Raw genomic sequence first — 24,802 nt, forward strand, 5'->3', positions numbered from 1 at the left:
ACAATTTTATTCTTTGAATATGTAAGGAAAAAACTCGTTGTGGAAATAATTCTGGCTTTCTGTATTAAGCCTATGTTTAAGACATCATGCCAAGGGTGTAGGAATAGTTTTTTCTAATCGTAAGCAATTACATCTTACTAAGTATGGGAACTATGTTCTGGGATCTGAATTTTATGATCTGAAGCTTTTCTTGCTTATGTTTGTATCCAAAATGAATGTTGCACTACTTTTGGACTCATTTTACCCCTGTGTTAGAAAAACTGAAAATAAATAATTTTATTCTTATCCAGATCACCTGTCTGAAGGGGAAGAGGTAAAAAAATAAAAAGAAAATTTTGCTTTCTTTGCTTTCCCTTCCCTTCTGCTCTGTACAGATTTAGGTAAAAAACCCTCATAATTTATGGGTGGTATGAAAAATACACTGAAGAAAGGTTTCCAGGAGAACTTTCCAAGGGATCGTCCTTTAATGCTGAAAGCAAGACCATAAAAGTGGGGAAAGGTGAGGAAAGGGAAAGAGAAAAAGAAGGTGGTTTGGTTTTTCTTTAAGTAATATTGTAATAAACCTTTCAAAATCTGTTTTAAACCAAGAAACCAAGTAAGAACAATTTAGGTGTTAATAGATGAGGGGTTTTTAAAGGGAAAGAAGTTCCTGTGCTCTCTCTGTGGCCACACTGGAAATACTGAAACGACGCTTACTGGGGAGAAGGAAAAAAAAACAAAACAAAACAAAAAGAAAAAAAAAAGGGGGGGGGGGGGGGGGGCTTTTTTTTACTCTTTTTTTGTACTTTTCGCGGTCAGAGGAGCCGGAGCGCCGCTGTTGGGATCCTGCCCTGCCCGGCCTCGAGTGGTGCGGCCCAGCGCCGCTGCCCCGTTGCCGAGCGACCGCCGCGGGGCCGCCGTGAGGGCAGGGCCGGGCTGTGCCGGGGGACTCCGGGAGGGCTGACAGGGACAGCCGGGCTGTGCCGGGGGACTCCGGGAGGGCTGGCAGAGACAGCCGGGCTGTGCCGGGGCTCCGGGAGGGCTGGCGGGGACAGCCGGGCTGTGCCGGGGCTCCGGGAGGGCTGGCAGGGACAGCCGGGCTGTGCTGGGGCTCCGGGAGGGCTGGCGGGGACAGCCGGGCTGTGCCGGGGGACTCCGGGAGGGCTGACAGGGACAGCCGGGCTGTGCCGGGGGACTCCGGGAGGGCTGGCAGAGACAGCCGGGCTGTGCCGGGGCTCCGGGAGGGCTGACAGGGACAGCCGGGCTGTGCCGGGGGACTCCGGGAGGGCTGACTGGGCCAACCGGGCTGTGCCGGGGCTCTGTGAGGGCTGACAGGGACAACCGGGCTGTGCCGGGACTCCGGGAGGGCTGGCAGGGACAGCCGGGCTGTGCCGGGGCTCCGTGAGGGCTGGCAGGGACAGCCGGGCTGTGCCGGGACTCCGGGAGGGCTGGCAGGGACAGCCGGGCTGTGCCGGGACTCCGGGAGGGCTGGCAGGGACAGCCGGGCTGTGCCGGATCTCTGGGGCTGGGGGCCGTGGCAGCGGCAGGTGCGGGCTGTGAGCACAGCGATGCCTTTTGCAGCCTCTCGCAGCTGTAATGGCTTTGCGCCGCGTCCTTCGGTGCGGTGAGGTGTGCGAGCAGCTCCGAGACACGAGAAGGGATTAGAAAACGCTGGCAAGGAGAAGGGCGGTAACCTGGTCTGAGGGCGTTTGGGGTGAGTTTTGCCCCGGTTTCACAGCTCTGTTGGTGGCTTCACACACACACGCCAAGTCTCAAAAGACACATCTGTCGTGGAAAATTTAAGAACATCAGGTATTCCGACATTCCAGGACCTTAAGGATTTGTCCTGTATTAGCCCTTTGAGCAACACGCAGTGTGTTATTGAAGTTGGTGAGCCATGATGGCACCATCACTGTAAATTACTGAAAAGGTTATACCAGGAATCCTTTGAGGAGACTTATGTCTGCCTACACCTTTTCCAACCTTGCATTCCTGATGCGGAATGCTGACCAGGAGAAAGAGGGTGGCGGTGGTATAAATTAAAGTTGAAGTACACGAGTGGAAAAAATGTAAACCTTATCCTTATGTTTAGAAATTTTTTTGCAGTGTTTTTTGTCTGAGTTTGGTCTTGCTTCATCAGAAGAAATTTACTGTTGTGCCCAATAATGCAGCTCCTCTTGCAGGTTTTCTGTTGTGAGTGGAAAATATTATGAAGGCTAGGGTCCTAGCAGCACATTATTTTAAGCTTCTTGCTTATTTATTATTTAATACTGTACAAAACCATAAATCAAACCAGCACTTTATGAGCTTGAAGCACCTCTCAAGTTGTGCTTGAAAGATCTAAAGCAGACTGGAAAATCGGACAAATACCAGAGATGAGACCATAAAATGTAATGGGGGAGGTGGAGTAATGATTCAGCTTTGAAACTGTTGAGTGCCGCCTGCTTGAGGGCTGAAAATCCCAGCATGGCTTTTGAATTCAGTATTTGTTCCAAAAGCATTGTGTCTTTGTCTCCATGCAGTTCTTCAGTTCATACAAGAGCCAAGGGCTCTGTGTGCTCTACTTATGAAGATAATTTCTGGTGGATGGATCATGCCTGGTGTCTTTATTATGTAAAATTTGCACTTGTCATTAGAGAAGTTTATGTTCGGATAATTCTGCATACTTAACACAGGATCTGTAATGCCCGTGGCTTTCTGTGTTTACAGTTATCTTCACTGAACAAATGACCCAGATGATGCTATCCAAACGAAATGTTCAAATGCCAGATTTCTTATCCCTCATATTAATATTTAAAAATTAAAAATTAATCTGCAACTTAACTACTCAAACACCCAGGAGAGATTGAAAGAACATGTCTGCAGAAATCAGTTCAGATAGTGGAATTAACAGAACCTGCTCCCTTCCTCTCTGCTGGGGGACATGGAGGAAGACAGGGCTGTTATACACAGACCTGAAAGGCAAATGTCCCCAGCAAGCCTTAGAACAGATGCCCAAGGTGCTAGGCCTTGCAGTGGGAGCAAGCTTTTCTGGAATCCTTCTCTCCTTGTACTTAGCACACACAGAGTCATCTACTTCAGCAGGGAAAACAAGTAGCTCCCTCTCCTACATGTTTTTAGGCAGTTTTAGGCAACAGATAGTACCAGTGTGGAAGAAGATAATTTGATTGTTATATTGTTTTCATTTGACCACAGGCACTGAGGAATTTTAGCGCTGCTGAGAGCCTGTTTCTGTCTTATCATGGACCTGGTTCAGTCAGCCTCCCCAGACATCACAGTCACTCGGGGGTCCTTGAAGAAAGTACCCAGTCTCCTGAGCAGCCTCGTGGAGGAACCTAAAAAAAGACCTGCTGTCCCCAATCACCTGCTGGAATCAAGTAAGTTCCTGCTCTCTGACTGTTCCCAACCTTGTGGCAATTCTAGGACACACTTGGCTGTTGTTTTTTTTTGCAACTCCCATCCTTTTGCTTAAATTGCAGCTTCCTGAGAGCCTAAATCATGGAGGGGTAGTCAGGAAAGAAATAGTGGCTGCGCTGATCCTGGCTGACCCTAAAGTTTTGGGTGGCTTGTTAAAGTCATGATGCCAAGGGATGAACTGGTGGCAGGATCGTGGATCTGCTGGGGTAGTGGATGGCACCAAAACTTTCCATTTATAAATTTATGCCTGCTTAAAAGGAGAAATAATATTTTTTTCCCTTGATAATAAATCAGTATAACATAACTAGACTGCTTCAATGTAAGTACCACTCGTGTGTTTCTGGTCTCTTTTTCTCCCTGTTTTGTGATCTGTAGAGATTTATTCAGAACGTCGGAGGAGCAGGGTTGTACAGGCTGAGCCTGCCGTGTTACACTATGGAGGGTATGAAGTTGGAAAACATCACCAACAGATGCTGGTAAGTACTGGAGCAGGGATCCCCTTGGGGTTCATAAAAGGACAGCAGAATCTGAGTTGACTCCTTGTGGTCATGAGGCCTTTGCCCTGTGGAGTGCTCTAAAAAGCAGCACTTAAATTCAGTGGTCCTGCGGTAACAAAAGAGATGAGTTCCAGGCTGTGAGCATCACCCTTCTTTATACTCACGCTTCCTGTGTCTGCATCAGTGTTTGTGATATGTGACTTGCACATCATGAATGAAGGATTTGGGCTTTAACTCCACAAGAGACTTGCTTTCAAAATGTCCTTGGACTGTCACTGTGTCTGCAAATATGTTCACTGGTGGGAAAGTTTTGAAAGCAGCTCTGGTCTTTTGCCAAGAACAGTTTATTCTGAGAAAGGAAATTCTGTGCATAGAGTTGATTGCCTTTCCTTGTGAATGGTTTGGGTATTTCCTTTTCTACACTCTGCTTTCCCTTTCTGTGCCTTTGTTATTCATGTTTTAAGTGTATTGAGACAGAGGTTGGTAGTTACATTGGGCTAGGTTCTCTGAATGTAATGAAAGTAAACAAATACAGGAGGCTTTGCGGGCTGAACTGTCACTGTCCAAAAGTCTGTTGGTTATACACCAAAACAGAACCATGAAATATTATGTAATTCTTGTTGTTTCAGATGTTCCTAAAAGTGATCAATAAATTGTTTGTTCCAAATAAAATATTTGTTCCTTTTGCACATAAGCAAAACAGCATCAGAATTTGATTCAATAGTACCATCTTAGTAGCAAAACTAACTGTTATTCCTTGGTTAAAAATTGTGACTTGTTTCCAAAAAATAAAAATGCAGGATGTAAGTTTTGCATAATTTTATTTTAAATTCAGAGCATATTTAGAATTATTTCTGCTAAAGTAAAAATTATTACTTCTTGCTATGGAAGGTCTTACAAAAAGTATAGTTGGCATTCTTAACTGACCTCATATTGTAAAGTGTTTTGTGGTTTTTGTTTTGTTCTGCAGAAGCTGATAAATATTTCTACCAATGCAATAAACCTCAACATAATACCACCCCAGACGATATATTTTCAGATCAAATACAACAAAACAGTAAGTGCCAGAAAGTCTTCACTCTGCTGTTTGCATGCAGCACAGGTTTTGTGCCATATAAGCAGCTCTTACATGGCTTCTATCTTGTTTTGGGTCATTTTCTAGCACCGGCTTGTCCCTGGTTTGTCCCTCGTGGTTACTGTTGATTTTTGCCCTGATGAATGGAGGTATTACTATGACTGCATCCGAATTCACTGTGAGGTGAGGATTCATTACAAAACATAGTTAGACTTGTAATGGAATGAAACAAGTGTTAGAGCATGATGATAATGATAAAGGTATAGTTTATCTTCTAGAGACACATAGATTTACTCCCAGTGAGTCTTGATTGGAGTGTTTTACTTAAAGCATTAAAATTGTTCTCTGTAAACATCCCAGAGCAGTAGGCAAGATTATTTGACTTATTCTGCTGTTCTTTGCCAGTAGATCAATCTTTGTGCCACATTGATGTAATGACTTAGCTGAGCAGCTCGGAGGAGCTCTAGAAAGTTGCATAAAATATGGAAAGACAGAAGGATACTGAATGCAGGTTGAATATTAATGTTCTGAGGTACAACACAGTGATAATTTTGAAGATGTTTTATGCCCACTTACTGGCCAACTACTAGAGAAACTTTTTATTTCCATAACAGGCTGAGAAAGTTGGGGCTATTCAGCCTGGGGAAGAGAAGTTTGTATGGAGACCTCATAGCAGCCTTCCAGTATCTGAAAGGGACTACAGGGAAGCTGGAGAGGGACTCTTCATCAGGAACTGTAGTGATAGAACAAGGAGTAATGGATACAAATTGAAAGACAGGAAATTTAGGTTAGATGTAAGGAAGAAATTCTTTACTGTGAGGGTGATGAGACCCTGGAACCGTTGCCCCACCTGGGGCTGTGGATGCCCCAAGCCTGGCAGTGTTCAAGGCCAGGTTGGATAAGGCCTTGGTCAGCCCAGTCTAGGGTGAGGTGTCCCTGCCAATGGCAGGGAGTGTTGGGACTGGATGATCCTAAAGGTTCCTTCCAACCCTTAACATTATATGATTCTATTATTTACTAATTGTAAGATATAAATATTTGCACTCATTTGTTTATTTGCTTGTTTGCAGGGAGATGATACCTTAGTTGTTCCCGTGCATGCTTACCCTGCTGTGAATGTTGTAGAATTTCCATCATTTATAAATCTGTCTGATGTAAAAATTGGTCAGAGGTGAGTTAAGGACAGACATTTGTCCACATTGTGCAAGACATGCCCAAATGCTGAAAAATCCCATTTTCCTCTATTCATACAACATAATGTTCAAAGCCTTGAGAAACTCAGCTACTGTCTGGACTGCAAAATAATTCAGTATATGAACTGTTTCAGGTGCACATTCACTGTAACGTAAATGCTGTGCAAGCTAAGTATATGTGAGGATGGGGCTGGTTATTTTTGCTTGTTGTTTTGAAAAGTATTTAATGAGCTAGACTTCATCTTTTGTCTACTGCATGAATACAGCACTGACTGTTCTCATGAACTAATCAGTAATAGTTGTTAATAGGAACTGAGAAGGGGAAAAGGAGAAGGCAGATTCTGTTTATTAGGGCCTAGTTGTGCAGTATATTTGCTATATTAGTTTTAATTACGGTGATTTATGTTAGTGTAAGCGTTTGAGTGAATTCTAGGAAGTGAAAGTCTTAGCAGGTGGTTTTGTCTTACCTTATGAGTTGATAGTAACTCATGAATTTTACTGAAGCACAGAAAAATGAACAGGAAAGGCACATACAAGAAACATGAACAATTCTGTAATAAAAATGAGCCAGAATTGCAGAATACCATTTGTGTCTTTTTGTTTGTTTGTTTTTCTGATCCCTTTTAGTCTGTTAAACTGCAGTGAATCATAACATTGCAAGTTTTTCACAGGACTGAACAAAACTCCTGATATTCTGGGGCCTCTAGGCATGATGTGATTCTGTTATTTGCTCCATTTTAGTGCTGGAGTATACAGAATTTTCATCTCTCAGAATACAGAGAAGATATTAGAAAGAGAACAAAATATAATTTTAAATAATGAGAATTTTTTTTAGCACAGCAGGGATGCCTGAAAATACTCCTGAGGAAATTTGGAAGAATTACTGAAGACAAAACTTGTGGTTTCAAACCTTAATTTTTACCAGTATTTTTCAGCAGTAAACTATTAAGACGTTTCTAAAAATGAAAGCTTTCTGATATAGCTGATACTTTACAGAACCTGAGAGAATTTGGGCTCAATTCATGGCCCATGAACTCAGTGGAAAAACTGCCTTTTACTTCCATAAATGTAGGATAAAATCAATATTCTACCATCCAGCATTCTCCTTAGGTGCAAAATATCCATCAGGCAACAGGTGGCATGTTTGGCTTGTTTTTAAGGTGCTTTGGTTGCTGTTCAAGCTGCAATATCCCCTAAAACCAATTGCCTGCCCAGTCTGCCATCGCATCTTCTTTGTGAACAAGCCATAGTAAGGAAGAGAAAAAAGAACTTGGCTATTATTGCTTATTTCTTTAGGCATTTTAAAATGTGTTTTCAGAGGAACACTGTGTGTAACATGCATTCTTTGCTAATCAGCAGGACAGGATTTCAGTCAGAGAACTGATAAAAGCCAGAAATAAGCCTGCGTAAATGGATCTTGATTTGCAGGGTGATGAATGGTGGTGCACCAGTGCTTTTGGGTTTCAGTTTGGTCTGTGAAAACACTTGCATGAAAAGGCAAAACAGGTTGAAAAGATGTGTGCTAGTACTCCTCACCCAACCTGCATGAGACATAAAGGGCTAGTCTGAAAATTAGGCCCCAGCACCATTATTTCTACAGTGGTTAAAGTTCAGTCATTCTGATGTGTTGGAGTTTTGAACATTTTCTTTTCTCGTGGTTTTTCATGAGGAGGGCCATGGGAAAAGGCTGATTTCTGGTTCTGTACTCATTGTTGCTCCAGTTTGCATTGTTTGTACTTGCTAGATATTACAGACTGTAAAAATTTGAAGATGGGCATAAATAACCTCCACAAAGTAGTTTAAAAAATTTATATAATCAAATTCTGTATGGGTAGGAGAAAGTAATGTCCAGATTCAAATCAAGATTTAGCTGTTATTTCCTGGGGGGATGAAAGATCTGAAATATTTTGCTATTTTGGAACAGTGAAAAATTTTGATTTTCACATTAATAAGTAACCCACCCCTCTGAATGCAGGTAATTTAGTGCATGGTGTGTATAATACAATTTCCCAGCTTGTAATTGATGAAAATTGTACTTTGATTAACATAATTTTTCCTTTCTCTCTTTTCAGTAAGGAGTATGTTATCCCACTGCAGTGCAGCTGTCCCATAGATTTTGAATTCCACATTGATATTATCCAGCCTCACAGAGCCTTCACTGTCCAGCCGACATTTGGTAGACTGACTTTTTAAAAATTCTAAATGTTAAATCTGTATTTATTAGGTGTAGTTACTTTTGACAGTGCATTCAGTGCTGTACAGAAAAAACCTTTTCCTCAGGCAAAGCTTTTGCAGGTAAATGCTGCCAGTCATTTTCAGCCTCATGGTAAATAGCAATCTTGGCTGTAAGTTTCTTTAGGCAGTGCCCAGCTTTGACAAAATATGAGATGTTCCAAACAGTCCATGTGGCCTTTATTTTCTGAGAAGTATATCCCTGAAATAGGGTATCCCAGTAAAACTTCAGTCAGAAATTTTGGTAGCCTGAAACTGTGCCTGAAGGCCATCTGAAAAGCACTAAAAGGTTTCAGCTCCTACTCAAAGCCATTGTGCTCAGAGTAATCATAGTATCATAGAATCACTTAGGTTGGGAAAGGCCCTGAATGTTTAGAGATCTGAATGGTGATTAAAGTGTTTGAGAAAATAATGGAATAAGTAGTAAGGAAATAAGGTCAAGCAGAGACAGGTAATGCATCAAATCCAGATGAGTCCCCTAGCTTGGAAAAGCTCAGAGGAATATGTTTATAAATGCTTTGCCCATGAAAGTAGAAAGTGCCAAAGACTTAAGACTAGCAGATGCAAGTGCAGAATTTCTACGTATAAACAGGCAGTCATTTTCACAGCAGTATAAAATATTATAGCCCTACTGTCAAATCTCTGTGCTATTGCAAAATATCTTCTATTATCTGGCAGCAAGACATAGTTTTTGAAAGAAAGATTTTCCATGCCTACTGCCATCCATTCAAACAATTAAGTTGTTTAAAAAAAGTAGCCCAGCATGAGTTCCAGTACACTTAAGTGGGCTCATGTTATATGGACTCTTACTGTTTTTCTCCTCTAATCACAGGAATCATTCCAGCCAATGGAAAAGTCAAAGTAACTGTGAAGTATTCCCCACTTGAGTATGGAACAGCACAAATGGCAATGCAGTTACGGATTTCAGAGTTTCACTCAAAACCCTATGTGTGTGTATTCACAGGAACATCAATACCACACGTGGCTCTGATGTATGTGTGACTGACTGGTCTTGGAGTGGTTTTGCACAATTCTAAAAGATATTCCTGTAATAGGATTTCATACAATTTTGCTATGATCTTTTTAAGCATTGGTTTCTTTGGAGACTTACAATGCTCTGAAGTAATTCTACTGTTGATACATGTACCTGCTTTTTTACGCTGTTTGATTAGAACATCCTTAATCTACATGAAATGAAACAAGCAAAATAAATATAATGAGAAGTTACATATCCTTAAAGAAATGTTGAGCATTCTCAGCTTCTGTCATTCCCACACATTATTCTTATTGTTGAGGCCTTGCAAGATGCAGGGGGTTTTGAGCCTTTTGAACTGTACTTAATGTTTTTGTGAAAAAATTGGACTTATATGTAATTTAGAGAATACTTATGAAGGGAATATGTGTCCTTCTGACATCTAGAAAAGAATATTTTGATGAACAACAAAGTCATCCAGAGAAAAAAGCTGTGTCTGGAAAACCTGTGTTGTGGAGAAGAGACCGGTTCAGCCAACTACAGTCAAAGCCTGTTCAAAAACTAAAGGTGTGAAAAGATAATAATTACAAGTACTTTTCTGGGCTGGAAATCTTCCATGTTTCTGTTTCTTCCTATTAATTTATTTCTCATAGGAAATTGAATACCAGAACCTCAGATTCCCCACAGACTTGTCAAATCCGTATGCTGTAGCTACTGTTTTGATTCAGGAACCAGGCAAACTGAAGTTAAAGGACATAAAAGAAGGTAAAGTAATTAAGCAGCATAAACTTGGTCTTAGCATTATCTGTAGCTTGGATGAGGAGCAGAATTGCTGATGTGATGTGACTGTTGTTTCTGTGAGAACTCTCACCTTAGCTTTATGTATTAATGGGTACAGTTATCTTAATGGGTGTTTTTCACAATTAAAAATCCAATCTAGACTGAAGTGTGATATGGCTTTCTGATATTCCTGCAGCCCTGTCCCAAGGCAAAGAAGGGAAAAAAACAAGACAGATGAAGGATGCTGTATTTCAACTAAAAGTAAAACAAAATGTTCAGGAAGAGGAAGCAAATCATCTGAAGTGGTAAGTGTTAGTTAACCATGTTAATTAACCGTCTTAACAAGACTGGGATTTGCTTAACCAAGGCCTCTATGAATGATATATGCAATGTCCACTAGTGCAGAATGCTGCCATTTCACATCCTGATACATTTGGTTTAAGCCTAAATTACTGTTGTTTTATTTAATTTTTTTCTCTTCTGCTAAGAGCAGACTCAGTAGTAATCCACAGTAGTACCTGATGAGGACTTTGATTGCCTTATTGTTCCATTCAAAAAGAAACCTGCTGAAAACCTAGTTTGCCCAACCTTGTTCTCAGGCATCTCATCTGGTGCCCTTAAGGCCAAAGGAAGATTTTGTCATGGCTGTCAATAAATTGAGGCTAAAATGAATAATGGAGTCAGAGCAGAACTACACTTGGAAGTGTTCAAAAAACATGTAGATGTAGTGCTGGTAGATGTAGTGCTGGTAGATGTGGACATAGTTTAGTGAAGTGTTAGGCAGTGTTAGGTTAATGGCTGCACTCGAAGATTTTAGAGAATTTTTCCAACCTTAATGATTTCCTTTTTCTATTGTACAACAACTGGTGCAAAGCAGAGCACAGTTGGATCTTTAAGCACATAATGGTTTCATTTGAAATCCACAGATCATCTCATACACTGAATGTCATGGACACCCAGGCACCTCAGGAAGAGGGGAGTAAGTCTGCTTGCCTTTGAATAAAGCAAACTGTGCATTAAGTTAAGCATTTTTCTTGTCTCCACTGTAAATGCAGGCAAGTTCATAAGGGAAGTGATCCAATCTCTGTGGAGTTTAAAAAAGAGATTATTGAAAGGCGACAAAGGGAAGAAGAACAATACAAGGTTAGCCTTTGGTGTTTTTCTGTAAATTTAAAATCACACTTATACTTTCATATTATGCAGTGCACTGTGAATTATATCAAGCTCTCTACATGTTCAGTTTTTGTTCATTAATCAATGCAAACCTGTGCTAGTTGTGCTTGTTACTGCACTCATATCTTTATTGTGCCTGTGCATCTCTGTTTCAGGGGTGGTTTTATCTTGAAGGTAGACAGAGAGAAGGGTAAGGTATATCCAAAATGCAACAATATTTGCCCAAGGGAGCAGATTTGCACCCAGCCAACCAATCTCGCCAGAGTGCCACATTCCAGCATAATCCTGTCAGCACCTAGGCCACATCCAACATTCTGTTTGTATTGTACCTCTGAGGAGCTGCTGTCCTGAATGGCTCACATTCAAAGAGCTAGATCCAGCCAGTACTCCCACACAGAGCTGTGGGGAGATAATTCATCAGATTGCACATCTTCGTTTTCACCCTTTCTCTCTTTGGTTTCTTCCAGTCACTGCAGACTACAGGTCCCCTTCCACAGAGGTGACAACAGCAATAGGCAATACTTGGTGGCAGGAAATATTTTTCCCAGTGTGACACAGCCCTGAGGGACAGGTGGAGCCTGTCCCTCTTATTCTGCCTCCCGGGTATTCAAGTAGCTTCTGGCATTCCATTGACTTCCACCTGTTTGTGGGAATGAAATAATTTATACATGGCTTGATTCATACACTGAATTAGGCAATATAAAACATTATTATTGTTATTATATTATATATTATATAAACTAAGAAGAAGGAAATGGGTGAAAAAGGATCTAAATTGTGAGATTGATGTATCACTGAATTAGTTGTAGAAGCACGTATTTCCTATCCTGCTGATTTGGCTATGCAAAGCAAACCATGTTTCATTAGGACAGAGATTTGATTTAAAGTCAGACCTGAAAAGACTTTTTTTTTACTTTATTTGACTTGCTTAAGAGTTGCAATAATCACACCCTAAAAGGGAATGAAGTCTGTGTTTCGTTAGACATTTCCAGAGTGTTACATTGTGAGTTTCCCTAATTGTAATGGAGGAAATAATTCACTGGGTGCTTTGTGCTAATGTGATTTTTCTTTAAATTAGCTCCAAAGAGGAGATCCTATCATAGAACAGGAGTTTCAGAGGGGTGAAGTAGAAGTTTCCTTCAGACGTGTTACCCGGCATATTGACCAGGTTTGTTCATGTGTTTTTAGAGCCTTGTATATGCATGCTAAATTATCACCTCCCAAGCTAACAAATAGCCATAGATGTTTGACACTGAATACTTTTCCTCCTGATATTCCTTTTTCTGTGTCAGTGCCTTATTTCCCATTTTACTTTTAGGTAGGGCAAGCACCGTGCTACATGCACAGCCCATCTCCTAATGTTCTGATCTCATATGAGAATCAAGAGGAAATCTGCAGGCCTCAGATTTATATTTCTTGTTTCTGAAAGATCTCTCAAGAGAAGCTTTCTCATGCCTCATTGTAAGGTTATGCATATCACAAGATTTCCAACTTTTACCTGCAGGTCAGATTGACAGGAGCCTTTCTGATACTTAGATTTTTTTGCCCTTGTCTTTGGTGTCTTTCACTCTTCTTTGGGTGTATGCCAGTATTGGAGAAAAGATACCGGTTTTTCTGGGTGCCTGATTTGAGTCCTTACATCTGTTTCAGCTTCATGTCTGTTCAAGATAAAGTGTGTATTTGCTAGAGCCCCTGCTCATTCTCTCTGCTGTCCAAATGGAGTGCACTGCAGTCCTAGTCTGTGTTGTTCATTTGTGTGGATGCAGACCATGCCACACTATCTCTGCATTCTCTGTGCTCCATCTGCAAATACTTGGTGATTACCTCCCATTAAGCCCTGCAGTGAAGGCTTCTGGTTAAATGCCAATGCTGCAAATGTTTTCACTGGACCAATTTCAATATTTAGAAATAACATACAGATTCAGGCCAAAGAATGGCTTGGGATGGAAAAAAGTTCTACCTTATCTAGTTGTAAAAAGGGTTGTCCTTTTTCTTTTCTGTTTCCTTTTTTAAAAATACACTGTGCAGCAACCAAGTGTCCATCCCACATTCGACTTGCTCCATAATGACCCTTGGGACAGCAGAAAGAGGATGTTCAGAAAATTCCAACAAGCAGCATACAAGGTAAAGTGAACAACCAGAATGCAGTATGAGGACATGACACCTGGGAAGCACCATAAAAGAACTTGCAATCTGCATGTGAGGACTGTTCACAGCTAGGTAGGGATTTGGTAGTTTGATAAATATGCCCCTACCTCACCAGGAAATGAGGATCTATCTGGAGTAAGTTCTGTATTCTACTCATCTTTCATATTGCAATTGATACTAAACAAATGCAGATAAATTCAGATATTTTTAAAGTAAAAAATACTTCTGTACAAAAAATATTTGAAAATGCGTGTAGAATACTGCACCCACTTTTGGGCCTCTAGTGGAAGAAAGACTTTAATAAGCTGGAGTGAGTTTTGTGTAGTGCCACCAAGATGTTCAGGGCTTAGAGCACTTACTCTGTAAGGAGACACTTAATCTGGAGAGGGAAAGTAGAGGGAGAGAACAGCACCTTCCAGCTCCTCTGAGGTTACTGGTGATGGAGGATCTTTGCAATGGTGCATGATGGGAGCATGGAAACAACAGGTAGAGATTCAAATAAGAGAGATATAGACCTGGAAACTGAAGGACCAATCAGTAAAATAATTTATTTCATTTGGTTTCAATATTATCTTGCATCACCACTGCTCTTTCCTCAGTAAATCTTAATGTAGCAAGCACTATGGAAATGTCCTGCTCTTCTAGTGTCCAGTTTGGATATTCTTCAATCTATTCATAATACTGAGGTCATGAAATTAAACGCTGTTTTTTATTGCACAGTAAAGAGGTGACCAAATGGCCCCATCTGGTATTAAAACCTAGGATTCTTCATTTTTACCATGTAGGGTATGGGCAAAAACACAGTGCAGGCTGCTGTTTACTCTCCTCATTCTCAGAGCCACAAGTATGCATATGGCCCTGGTTAACTGACTGTATATGCCAGTAAACACAGCTGAAGGATTAAAAATTTAAACTATATTTATTGTATAATGTCTTCATAGAGTTGAGATCCATTCTACATCTTTCCTTCCCACTCTCTCTGAACAGAAAACTATATAAAAATTTCTCAAATAGAGATGTCTGAGTGAGCTCTGGAGAATAAACACAGGTGTAACATATACAGTCTTTCTATGGCTGTAAATCTTAGGGTGTTTGAATTAAATTTAAAAATCATTCTTTCAGATTTTGGTTCAGATCCGTCTAAAACGTTTATTGCTTCTGTTCCGTGGACTGCCCAGGGAGGCCAGAGGTCTGGAGGAAGGGTCTGGGTCTGGTAAGGATTAGAAGAACAAGTTGGTATTTTGGCCATGGGCTATGATAATTCATGTTGTGCTGCAGTGTGTCAGGTTCATTACATATAAACATAAAGACAGAGTCCTTATAAAGGAGTCTTCCAGAAAGAAATAAAGTGTGACAAAGTAGAGGCATAGAGTGATTTGGATTGGATGGCCTTTAAAAACCATCCAGTCCAACCTCCCTGCAATAAGCAGGGACATCTTCAATGAGAGCAGGTTGCTCAGAGCCCTGTCCAGCCTGACCTCAAATGTTTTCAGGGATGGGACATCCACCATCTCTTTGGGCAACTTGTTCCAGTATTTTACCATCCTTGTTGCAAAAAATTTCTGCCATACATCTAGTCTGAAACTGCCTTGTTTTAGTTCAAAACCATTACTTCCTGTCCTACGGCAACAGGCCCTGCTAAAAAATGGAAATGGCTGTAGTCAAGATACATCTGTTTTCCATACACACTATTTACCATGTCTAAGAAATGTGATTAACTATTCTTAGGAACCTTGCAGTTAATCTCCTGAATAACAGGGCAGAAGCTGTGGATACTCCATCACTGGAACTGTTCAAGGCCAGGTTGGGTGGGGCTTTGGGCAACCTGATGGAGTGATAGATGTCCCTGCCCCTGGCAGAAGGGTTGGACTAGGTGGTCTCTAAAGGTCCCTTCTAACCCAGACCATTCTGTGGTTCTGTGTGTAGGCCTGAGGAGCAATGAAAGGACAGATGGGACTCTGTGAGAGACAGGGAGATGAACAGATCAGGTGGAGCCCAAGAGGTGAGAGTCACAGGATGAGAGGAGCTTACTGCAGGGGGGGTGGAAGGAGGAAAGACACCTGAATGTGATGAAGGCAAGATGTCTGAACTCAGTGAAATGAGACAGTAGGAGCCATGAGACACATTGCCAGGTGGCCGGTACTGGGTTGAGTTTTTGTCCTCATTATTTTCTTATAGACGTTTTTAATCTATTGTTTTTTATTTAAAATGAAAGTGCTGGTCTGGAAAAGTCACTTGTTATTTAACATCATAGAAGAAAACTGGCTTTGGATGGGAGTCTCATTTGGGCAAATAGGAGACAGAGAAGAATTTGAGTCTCCTATTTCCCACTTCCTTGTAGACACACACAATTGGACAGCTCCTGAGACACACTGTTCCTTATTAGGCCTTTTCCTGCTTCTGCAGATAGGCACTTTTAATTCCTAGGATGCAGGAGATGCAGGACTGCTGCATATAGAAGGTGCAATGACATTTAGTGTAAGAGAGGCCTCTGACTTGTCTCAGCCTTGCTGTGAACCATGATGGAAGGAGTGGGCTGTGATGTCTTTTTAGGAAAGGGGAAATTAAATCTGTCTGCTATTCAAGGTATTGTGCTCATATCTTATAGATGTGACATTTAAAGTCTTTAGGAAGTATTATCTTACTTTTTATATTTAAATTACTAGACATCCTGGTTTAGGAAAATGTTAAATACATTTTGTGGCTTGATTCTATTTCTGAAACAGTGTATTAAGATATATTACAAAATCTTAATATTTGGTTTCCATTCATGACAGAAAGCAGGAGTTTCAGCAAAGCAGAAAAGAGTGAAGAACATAAGGACTTTTCTTCCAGAATATCTGAAGATCGTATATTGCCTTTTGAATTCCCCTTTTACAGGTCCCATGAACTATATAATTATTTGGTAGGTACAGTAACTCAAATATTAATCAGCACTCTAGATAGAATTTTGTTGAAGACATTGACCCCAGGGCTGATAGTCCTTTTATTAAAATTTCACAGTGTGACTGGTGTTCCAGGGTTTTGGCAAATTAATTCAGGACTTTAGATTTACTAAGGGTTCAGCTGAAAACAGTAAAAAAATCTTTTCATTCTCTTAATTGTATCCTAAAATTGTCAGCAATACATTAATGCTCAGAGTTAGTTAATATCCATTTTTCAGAAGCAAAGAAAAAAATAACTAAAATGCCAGAGGCCAAGAAAGAACAACAGAAATATCGAACTGTATAAAGTAAATATTTGCATAATTATTTCCATATGTTTTCAATTAGCTGTGTTTATGGATTGCTGCCAGTACAAAACAAAATGCCCACCCTATTACTGGTTTTAAGTACTGTTCTTTTTCAGGCACCTGATGCTCTTGGCCCAGTTCCTGTTGAATCTGTGGACGTGAAAGTTGAACACGTCCTTCCTTTTTATGACTTGAAGGTGAGTCAGTACAGCTCCCTCATGTTTCTCTTACCTGTGCAGTTAAATGTTTCCAGCCTGATTCAGTGGCCTCTGCCACTGAATGTTGCCTTAATGTTGGCTTAATAAGGCTGTATGATTAGCATGCTTTTATTAAAACCAAAGCTCACCAGTTGCCATAAGTACCCAGCTTACAGCCAGCAATATTCTCCTCTCTCCAGACAGAGATGAATCACTTCAGCTGAAATTACTGTATTTCAAAGATCAAAGTCCTGGTGAAGTATGGCTTCTCAAGTTTTGGTTATGTATCATATCCTGGGAGAGTGCTCCAAGTGTCTTTTACCATGGAGATGTGATATGTCCATGATAAAGCCAAACATTCCACTCCATTTATGAGTTAACTGAAGGTGATTATTGTCACTTTCTGCAGCACATCTTTTTTCTTTGCACTTAGGTTCCTCAGCATTGCAACATTATGAAGTATCAGCCAGTTTGTACACACTACGCAGCTACAAGTTACAAACCTGTTAAACTTTCCCGACCACTGAGGCAGGGAGCCCAGGTAACAAAGTCACTCCCAACCCTACATTTCCACCATTATTTGATTAATTCTACCTCAACATTTTATACTGAAAGATTTACTACACTCTAAAAATCTTTGATGTCTGTGTTTTTCAAGGATGAATTGATTCGAGTAGCTCCTTCTCTTGAGGGGCAGCTCTCTCACAGGAGAGATTTTGCCAAAGAAGCAGCTGAAGGGGATATCAGCCTGTTAAACCTGGTTCCTCCCCAAGCTTTAGTCCACCCAAGAGAGAGCAACCCACTTCGCATTTTTGTAAGTAGGAGTTGGCTTCCATAAAGAACCTAAGAAAGAAGCAGAAGTGTGCTTGTTTCATCAGAAGCCTGGTGTGGAATTTGTGGGCAGTTTTCTTACTCAGATTGGTTTTAAAACTATCCAAAGTGAGACTAATCCTGCATGGTGCAAGCTCTGATGGGAGTCAAGAGTCACAGAGTTTATCCCACTGAGAGGAGCACCATTTCAGTTTAGAGTGGGTGTTGATCAGCTTAGGGGAGGGATGATAAGACAAAATTGCAGTGAAAGCAGAGAGCTGGAGACTCCTCCAGTCTGACACTCCTCAAATGATCAGTGATCACGGGATTTCTGGGAACACCATGAAACCTCTTCCTTCTTCTCCATTTGTTTCCCCATTTGTATGTTAGAGGAAAGGCATCTTGGCATCTCAGTCCATCTGTAACCTCACGTTCTTGCCCAGGTAGGTAGGATAAGTGCAGTCTTTTCCTACTGTTCAGCTGAGTGACTACAGATCTGCCTAATCCTTGGGTAAACAGAAAAGTGAAGTCAAAGTCTGCTCACATTGCATCCTGCTGCCTTACAGTTTCTATGAGTTCTCACAGCATCCCAAACCACATCTCCAAGTTGTTCCGCACAGAGATTGAAAAAATCACTGCCACTTGCATGGGAGGGTTTTTTGTTACTGTTGTCGTGTAGATTGTGCTACAGCTGCAGGAGGTATTTCCCACAGTGCAGCACAGCCTGGAGGTGCCAAGGTGCCTCTGAGCAGGCAGAGACAGCTGTAGGGCTCAGTGCAGGGCTGTGCATGGGCACAGGCAGATCTCCTACCCAGCATGGCACTCTGCCTGCTGTGGGTGGCTCTGGCTCCCAGCCCTGCCCACTGTGCTGGTCTGGTGACCTTGGCATAACATCTATGATGTAGACTCACCCTCCTCACACACAGCCAGGACTCCAATGGACGTGCTGATGAGATCCTCTGTGCATCTCTTTCATCCCTCTGTCATAGCAGTGTGAGAGCCAGGCACAGCTTGATCCCACACTACCCAGCACTGGGCTTTATCCAGAAATGGATTGCAGGGAAATGGATTGCAGGGAAATGGATGGCAGCATGTGAAGCCATGTGTGCTGCAGCTTCCACCATAGCAAGTCCATTTTCCCTTCTTGGATTCTGAACTATTCAGAGAATCAGCAATGGATTTCAGAATAATTAGGCAATAGTTTTTTCTTCCAGACTTGGAGACAGCAGCTAAATTGCTGTATTTTAGACAGTAGGGAGCATGAATAAATCAGACAACATTGTAGGATGAGGGGAAGATACAGAAAGTGAAGGATCATATCAATCAGAGCAGTCAGAGTAAGACAAAACTGTGAATCTGGGGAGACTACATTAGTTGTAAGAACTGAATTTTCATTTATTAGATATGTTATGGTACTCAGAAAAATTTATTAAAATAAGCTCTTCATTGTTTTTAGAACCCCAGTCCAGGATTAGTTCCATTTTTACTTCCTTTGGCCTATTGTGAGTCAAATATTGAATATCATCTTTGTCCTCATCCAAAATATACTGTTACCAAGGAATGCCCCAAAGGATCCAGTATTCCAGCCACACAAAAGAAATTTCTGGATCACAAGGTATGGCCTTTTGGGTTTATTGTATGAGTACCTGTATGGGGTATGTTCTTCCTGAGAACTTGCTCTAAGGAATCAAAATGGAAGATGGAGTCATTCTAGATAGAAAATATTTTCAAATATAAATTATGCATGCACCTAAATGGTCAGTACATGGGTCATAATAACTAATTCTACTTAGGCTTTATCTTATGCCTTCATTTTCTTTGCTCTTCCCATATGTTCACTATTGTATTTTTATGTCCTTGGAAGGATCTTTGAAATATTCAGCTCCCCAAATTCAATTCTCAGCCAAGATGCTCTGTCCTGCAAGCCTCTCTCCCTACAGCATTATGTATTAGAGGTCTGATCATGCATCACTTGTCATTTCAGGAAGTGATTTGTGGAGTAATGGAGTGGAGAAAATTCTCACCACTGGAGTATTCCACTTTTTCTAACATTCCCACATTGACAAATACAGCACTTAGGTAAGAAAGAATTTGAAAACACAAATCCTCTGTCCTGCACTAGTTTCTGCTGCCTGTAACTATATTGATCAGTCACTAGTCCCATAAATGAAAGTGGGTCTACAAGTGGAATCAATTGCTGCTCAGAAATCCAAAACCAACAGAAAAAAACCTCCTACTGAACTCCTAGAAGGGTGGAATATCATTAAAAGAAATGCCTAGCCCAGGAAGGAGAATTCCAGTCTGGGCTTTCAATAACATCTCTCCTGAAAGCTTGTTGACTCAGTCCTAGAAGACCCCAGGAGGTACAAACTCTGTCTGTCTGTAAAAAAAAACTTTAACTTATGGACACTTGCACCCAGGGGTAGCCAACATCTCTCAGGCTCACATTCCCTCATATCACAGCAGTTTCTGGTGCAGCCAGATTTTCCACAAATATTTAAAAGTACATCATCTTCATTGTAACTGCAACTGCTGTGAAACTTCAAAATATGAAAATACCATTAGTATTAATACATTAAACTAATACCATTTTCATCACAGGGATCCTTACAGTTCAGATATGCTTCCACGAGATGCACCACCAGTGCTGAATGACTTACCTGAGAGAGACAAAGAGAACATAATTGACCAGTAAGTTTGTCCTCTGTTCTGTGTATGCTGTCACTTGTATGGATGTGTCAAAATCTGTCCCAAGAGATCCTCAAAGGCAAAAGCACAGAGTCTCCTTTGTATAAAACATACTTTTGTTCTTGCTGGCTAAAAAAAATACTTTCAAAAGGACAAAGGCAAATTGTTCATCATCTTACTAATTTTTAGTGAGACAGATGAAGCTGAGTTCAACATGATGCTTACTCCAGAGATGGTGAAAGCTGAATTTCCACAGATTGGAGGGTCACCCTCAGAAGAAGATGAAGAACAATCAGCAAAAATAGAAAGGTAGGTATATTTTGAAATTAGGAAAGAGAAATGGAATCTAAAGTCAAGCATCCCTTTCAGAATTGCATAGAAAGTCATACTGAAATGCTCAGGGGGTTCCATCAGAAGCAGGATGCACATCTAGTACTTTGAGCAAATTTGCACTGCAAATTCAGAAAGCAGCTGTGAAAGTGTTGCATTGGCCTGGATCTCTAGCTTCCTCAGTGATGTTCAACATTCTTGGACCAGTGACTTTTGCTTTTCATTTACCCTTTTGGTTAGATATTTTTTAATGCTGACAGAGAAAAGAGCCCTCAGAATTTCCCTTTGGCATGGTGCTTTTTTCTCTGGCTTTTCTTAGGATGTTTCATGTTTGCTCTGCTTGAGCTTCATACTCCCCCAACACACATCACAGTAGGCAGTGTGAGTGACAAGTGACTGCAGAGCAACACAGGTGAAAGTGCTGAGTTCTAACCTTGGAGCAAGTGAATTCCTTTCTGTCTAACAGTTGTCCCTTCTTTAAAGTGGTCATGATGTGGCTTAGATACCAGGATGCTCAAGATAACCTCAAACTTTCGGAGCTATCAAGAGATTTGAATGTCTGCTTTACTTTTACAGGGGAATAATTTGGTTGGCATTGAAATCCCATTTAGCTGTCAACTGTTAAAATTTAAAACAGTGCTGCTATTGTGAAGTCTCTGACAAAACACTGATTGCTATCTAGTGATTACTACAGCACTGATTGAAAAGAATTTGCTGTAAAAATATAGATGTGTTGCACTCGGTGCTGGTTTTTACATTTTATGACACTGGTTGTCAGAGCATGGGGATTTGGGACAGCTTGAGTAACTAAAAAGTGACCTTTTTCCTCCACAGTGATACAGCGCTGGATAGTGCTTTTCCTGGGTGAGTCATTTTATAACCTTAAGTTTCTTTTTTTTCTTAAATCTTAGATGTGTTCAGAAAAAAAAAAAAATCAGTATTAGACAACTCTGGGTATTGATATTTACTTGTTGAAATCTTCCCTATTATTTTGGGTTTGTAAAGAGGGAAGCAAAAATTTCTTAGCAAATTATGAAGTCCCAATCTTTTATGTTGTCACTGAAAGGTTCTTTGTTTTTATTGAGGGGGTGGTATTTCACTGGGTGACAGAGAACATACTGCTTCTCTACAGCAGTTTCAGCATTTTTGTCCTTAAGGCAAACCAGGTTTTCATGTGGCTGCCCGTGTTCTGGCAATCACAGCATGTGTCCCAACGTGGACAAAATGTAATAGTCAGTGTGTGTTTACCTGCCAGATGGTTAACTTTCCTGACTGGCCAAGCCAAGAGTTAAGTGTTCTTTCCACAGTTTCACTACCTTTTCAGTTCTGCATCAGTGATGGAATAGCCTGTGTTCATTATGAGAAAAGAAATCACGAGTGCCTCTTTGGATTTTGAAGACACTCCTAAGTAGTTTCCCTGATTATTATGAGTAAAAATGATGCTTTAAATTTCTTGCAGAGACCCACACAATGGTCCAGATGGACATTTTCAACTCCAGAACAGTGAGATCGGAGAGAAAATTCGAAAACATCTGGAGACATTGAAGCTGAAAGCAGTTAATAAAACCCTTATTCTGGGATAAAAATAATTTTACAAAGTTCATGGCCTGGCCCTGTTTATCCTGTTAATGTATTAGGCCTCCCCTGTCCCAGCTACGTTTACTTTTGTTCAGTGAGGTCAGCAACTTCATATGCAAAGAGAAGAGAACCACCAGTAATGCCACCTCTGTCAAGGACTCTCACTGTGCTCGCTACCCCAAACACAAAAATTACTCCAGTGAGAAACCTCAGCCTTGCACCTGCTTATCTTGTTGTGGTGTGAAGGACCAGAAAACCTTAGTACTACCATGTAAATAGTTTGGTAATTAGTTTACAGCCCACAGTTTTCAAATAAAATGTGAAAAGACCTCATGATCAAAATCTTCTGATTTTATTTTTTTTTTAGTTATGAACCGTCCTTGAATTTCTGCAGGTAAGTTGCTAAATCTCAGGCTTGACAGTAAACCATACATTTGATATTTTTAAGGAAAAGGAAGCCTTGAACACCATTACTGTCTGCAAAAACAATATCCAAACAAGTCTCATTAGCTGTTCAAGGATTTAATTCAGTGCACAGGTCTTGGCAAAAGCATGCATGGGTTGAGTGAGTGAACAGCAGAGCCTCATGAGAAACCTATAATAATGCTCTGGGTGTATTTCCTAGGAAAGGAGATTTCTCAGCATATCATCTTGCAGCTGAGATGTCTCCTACTTTCTTGTCAGCAAGCTGGACCTCAGACAAAATTGTTTTTATCCATAGTGAATTGATTGCTCATTTTACTGAGTGGTGTAGGCTGTTGGTGCTGAAAAGCACAAATCTTCTGTACTAAAAGGCATGGAACTTGCAGCAATATGCACTACAATTCCTAGGAGCCATACTTCTGTCCAGGCATACTTAAAGCGCCTAGGAAAAGAAGTTTATTTCAGAGAGTGATCAGTGTAGATAAGCAGACAAGCTGTAAAAAGCCGAGGGAGATAAATAATGGGAAAGAAGGGTGAAAAAGCTGTAGAATAGCCTGTATTATACTAGCTACAAACTATCTCTGCTCACTTCAAAGAAATAAAAAGCTGATAAGTTTCTGCTAACTGTCTAATTGACAAGGGATTGTTCAGAATGCAGGTCTGGATATCTGCAGATTTCTCTAACTACAAACAACTGCCTGAACTTGTACACATTGGTTTTTTTCTTCTAGGAGTCCTGAGGGATCTTTGAAGAGATGAGCTAAGAGTCGAGTATGTCTTTTAACATGACCATGACAAAAACATTATCAGAGTTTACAGTGAAAGCATTCACAGTTGATAATTCACTGCTTAGGTAAATCAAACATAGATAATTCTTTGGAACTGTTATCTATCAGCTAAATATCTAGTCTAGTAAAGATGGAATAAGTGTCCAGAAACAATAGCAATTAAACAAAGTTAATCTCTTTTTCTTACAGCAGTAAGAGATTTTCTTCTCACCCTACCTCCCTTCTCCAGAACAGTTTCCTGGTCATCCCAATGGAAATTAATCATGCTTCGGTAGACAGAAGTCTTCAAACAAATGAACTCCCTTCCTGTAGAAGTCATCCTCCTTTCTATGTTTTAAGGATTTTAGGGGCCAGGTTTCAGTGTGCAGAGAAGGTAAGAAACTCCATTACACTGCGCTAAAATCTTTCTAAAATTCAAAGGGACTCAAAAATCTTTCTAAAATTCAAAGGATGTGTTTTACTGACCTGTGCTTTAAATCCCTCCAGGTTATGGAGGTGATAAACCATCAGAGCCAGTCCAGCTGTGTCTAAGAACATTAAATTTGGCTAAATAATCTGAAGTCTTAGGTTTTCATGAGACCACTTAAGTCGACCCCTGGTTGACTACTGAACACTTCCAGAAATGGGACATAAATCTTAAGATTTATAACCTGCAATTGGTGGCTTTTCACAGTTCTGTGTTCAGTGTTTGATGAAAAGGACTGAGTTGTTGCAGAAAATTAACTGGAAGAAAAAGGATTGATATAAGGGAAAATGTGCCTTATTTGGGGAATCTTAGGGCTGCATTTTTACTGATGAAAGTGGGAAAGTCAAAATGTGTAAATTGATGTGCAGAATGTGCAGACAAATTTACTTCCATTCACTGCAAGTAAAATTGCTACTGCTTCCCTTGTTTGGAAAGGATTAATTGGCAAAATGACAATGTAACCGTTTTACTAATTAAGATATATCCATTTTGCCTGAAAAAGCCTGTCCTATTAGCAAGGTTAATAAACACTGACTCAGTCTTCAGCTTTTCTCCCTCTTATTACATAAATTAGCACTAACCTCTAAATCAAATAAAAGGTACGTTTTAAAAATTAAGAAAATGTTACTATGGAAATGATCCATGAGCTTAAGTGCTCAGTAACAGGATTATTAATCTCACTTACTGTTCCATGATGAGAAAACCCATCAAGGTCTTTAAAATGTAAATTAATTATATTTTATTAGAAGGTTGGGAGGAAAACAGATATGTGTCTGATGTAAAGAAATGGGTGAAATTATATTCTCAGCTCATAAGAATATTG

General features: G+C 40.5%; 1 protein-coding gene across 1 annotated transcript; it reads left to right on the forward strand.

The window, feature by feature from the left end:
• The first annotated feature begins 1,417 nt into the window (after positions 1-1,417).
• Positions 1,418-22,995, forward strand: CFAP221 (cilia and flagella associated protein 221). The gene is made up of 25 exons (XM_038142666.1): positions 1,418-1,693; positions 3,175-3,356; positions 3,772-3,872; positions 4,864-4,950; positions 5,056-5,151; positions 6,039-6,139; positions 8,234-8,337; positions 9,226-9,385; positions 9,813-9,933; positions 10,020-10,131; positions 10,343-10,451; positions 11,202-11,289; positions 12,398-12,487; positions 13,348-13,443; positions 14,590-14,680; positions 16,245-16,372; positions 16,816-16,896; positions 17,330-17,437; positions 17,555-17,710; positions 19,163-19,321; positions 19,691-19,785; positions 20,308-20,397; positions 20,584-20,703; positions 21,559-21,588; positions 22,184-22,995. The coding sequence occupies exons 2-25, from the start codon at positions 3,221-3,223 to the stop codon at positions 22,305-22,307; spliced, it is 2,583 nt and encodes an 860-aa protein (XP_037998594.1). The 5' UTR covers positions 1,418-1,693; positions 3,175-3,220; the 3' UTR covers positions 22,308-22,995.
• Positions 22,996-24,802: the final 1,807 nt, after the last annotated feature.

Source organism: Motacilla alba, chromosome 7, assembly GCF_015832195.1.
Source record: "Motacilla alba alba isolate MOTALB_02 chromosome 7, Motacilla_alba_V1.0_pri, whole genome shotgun sequence".
In the NCBI taxonomy this organism is placed as follows: domain Eukaryota; kingdom Metazoa; phylum Chordata; class Aves; order Passeriformes; family Motacillidae; genus Motacilla; species Motacilla alba.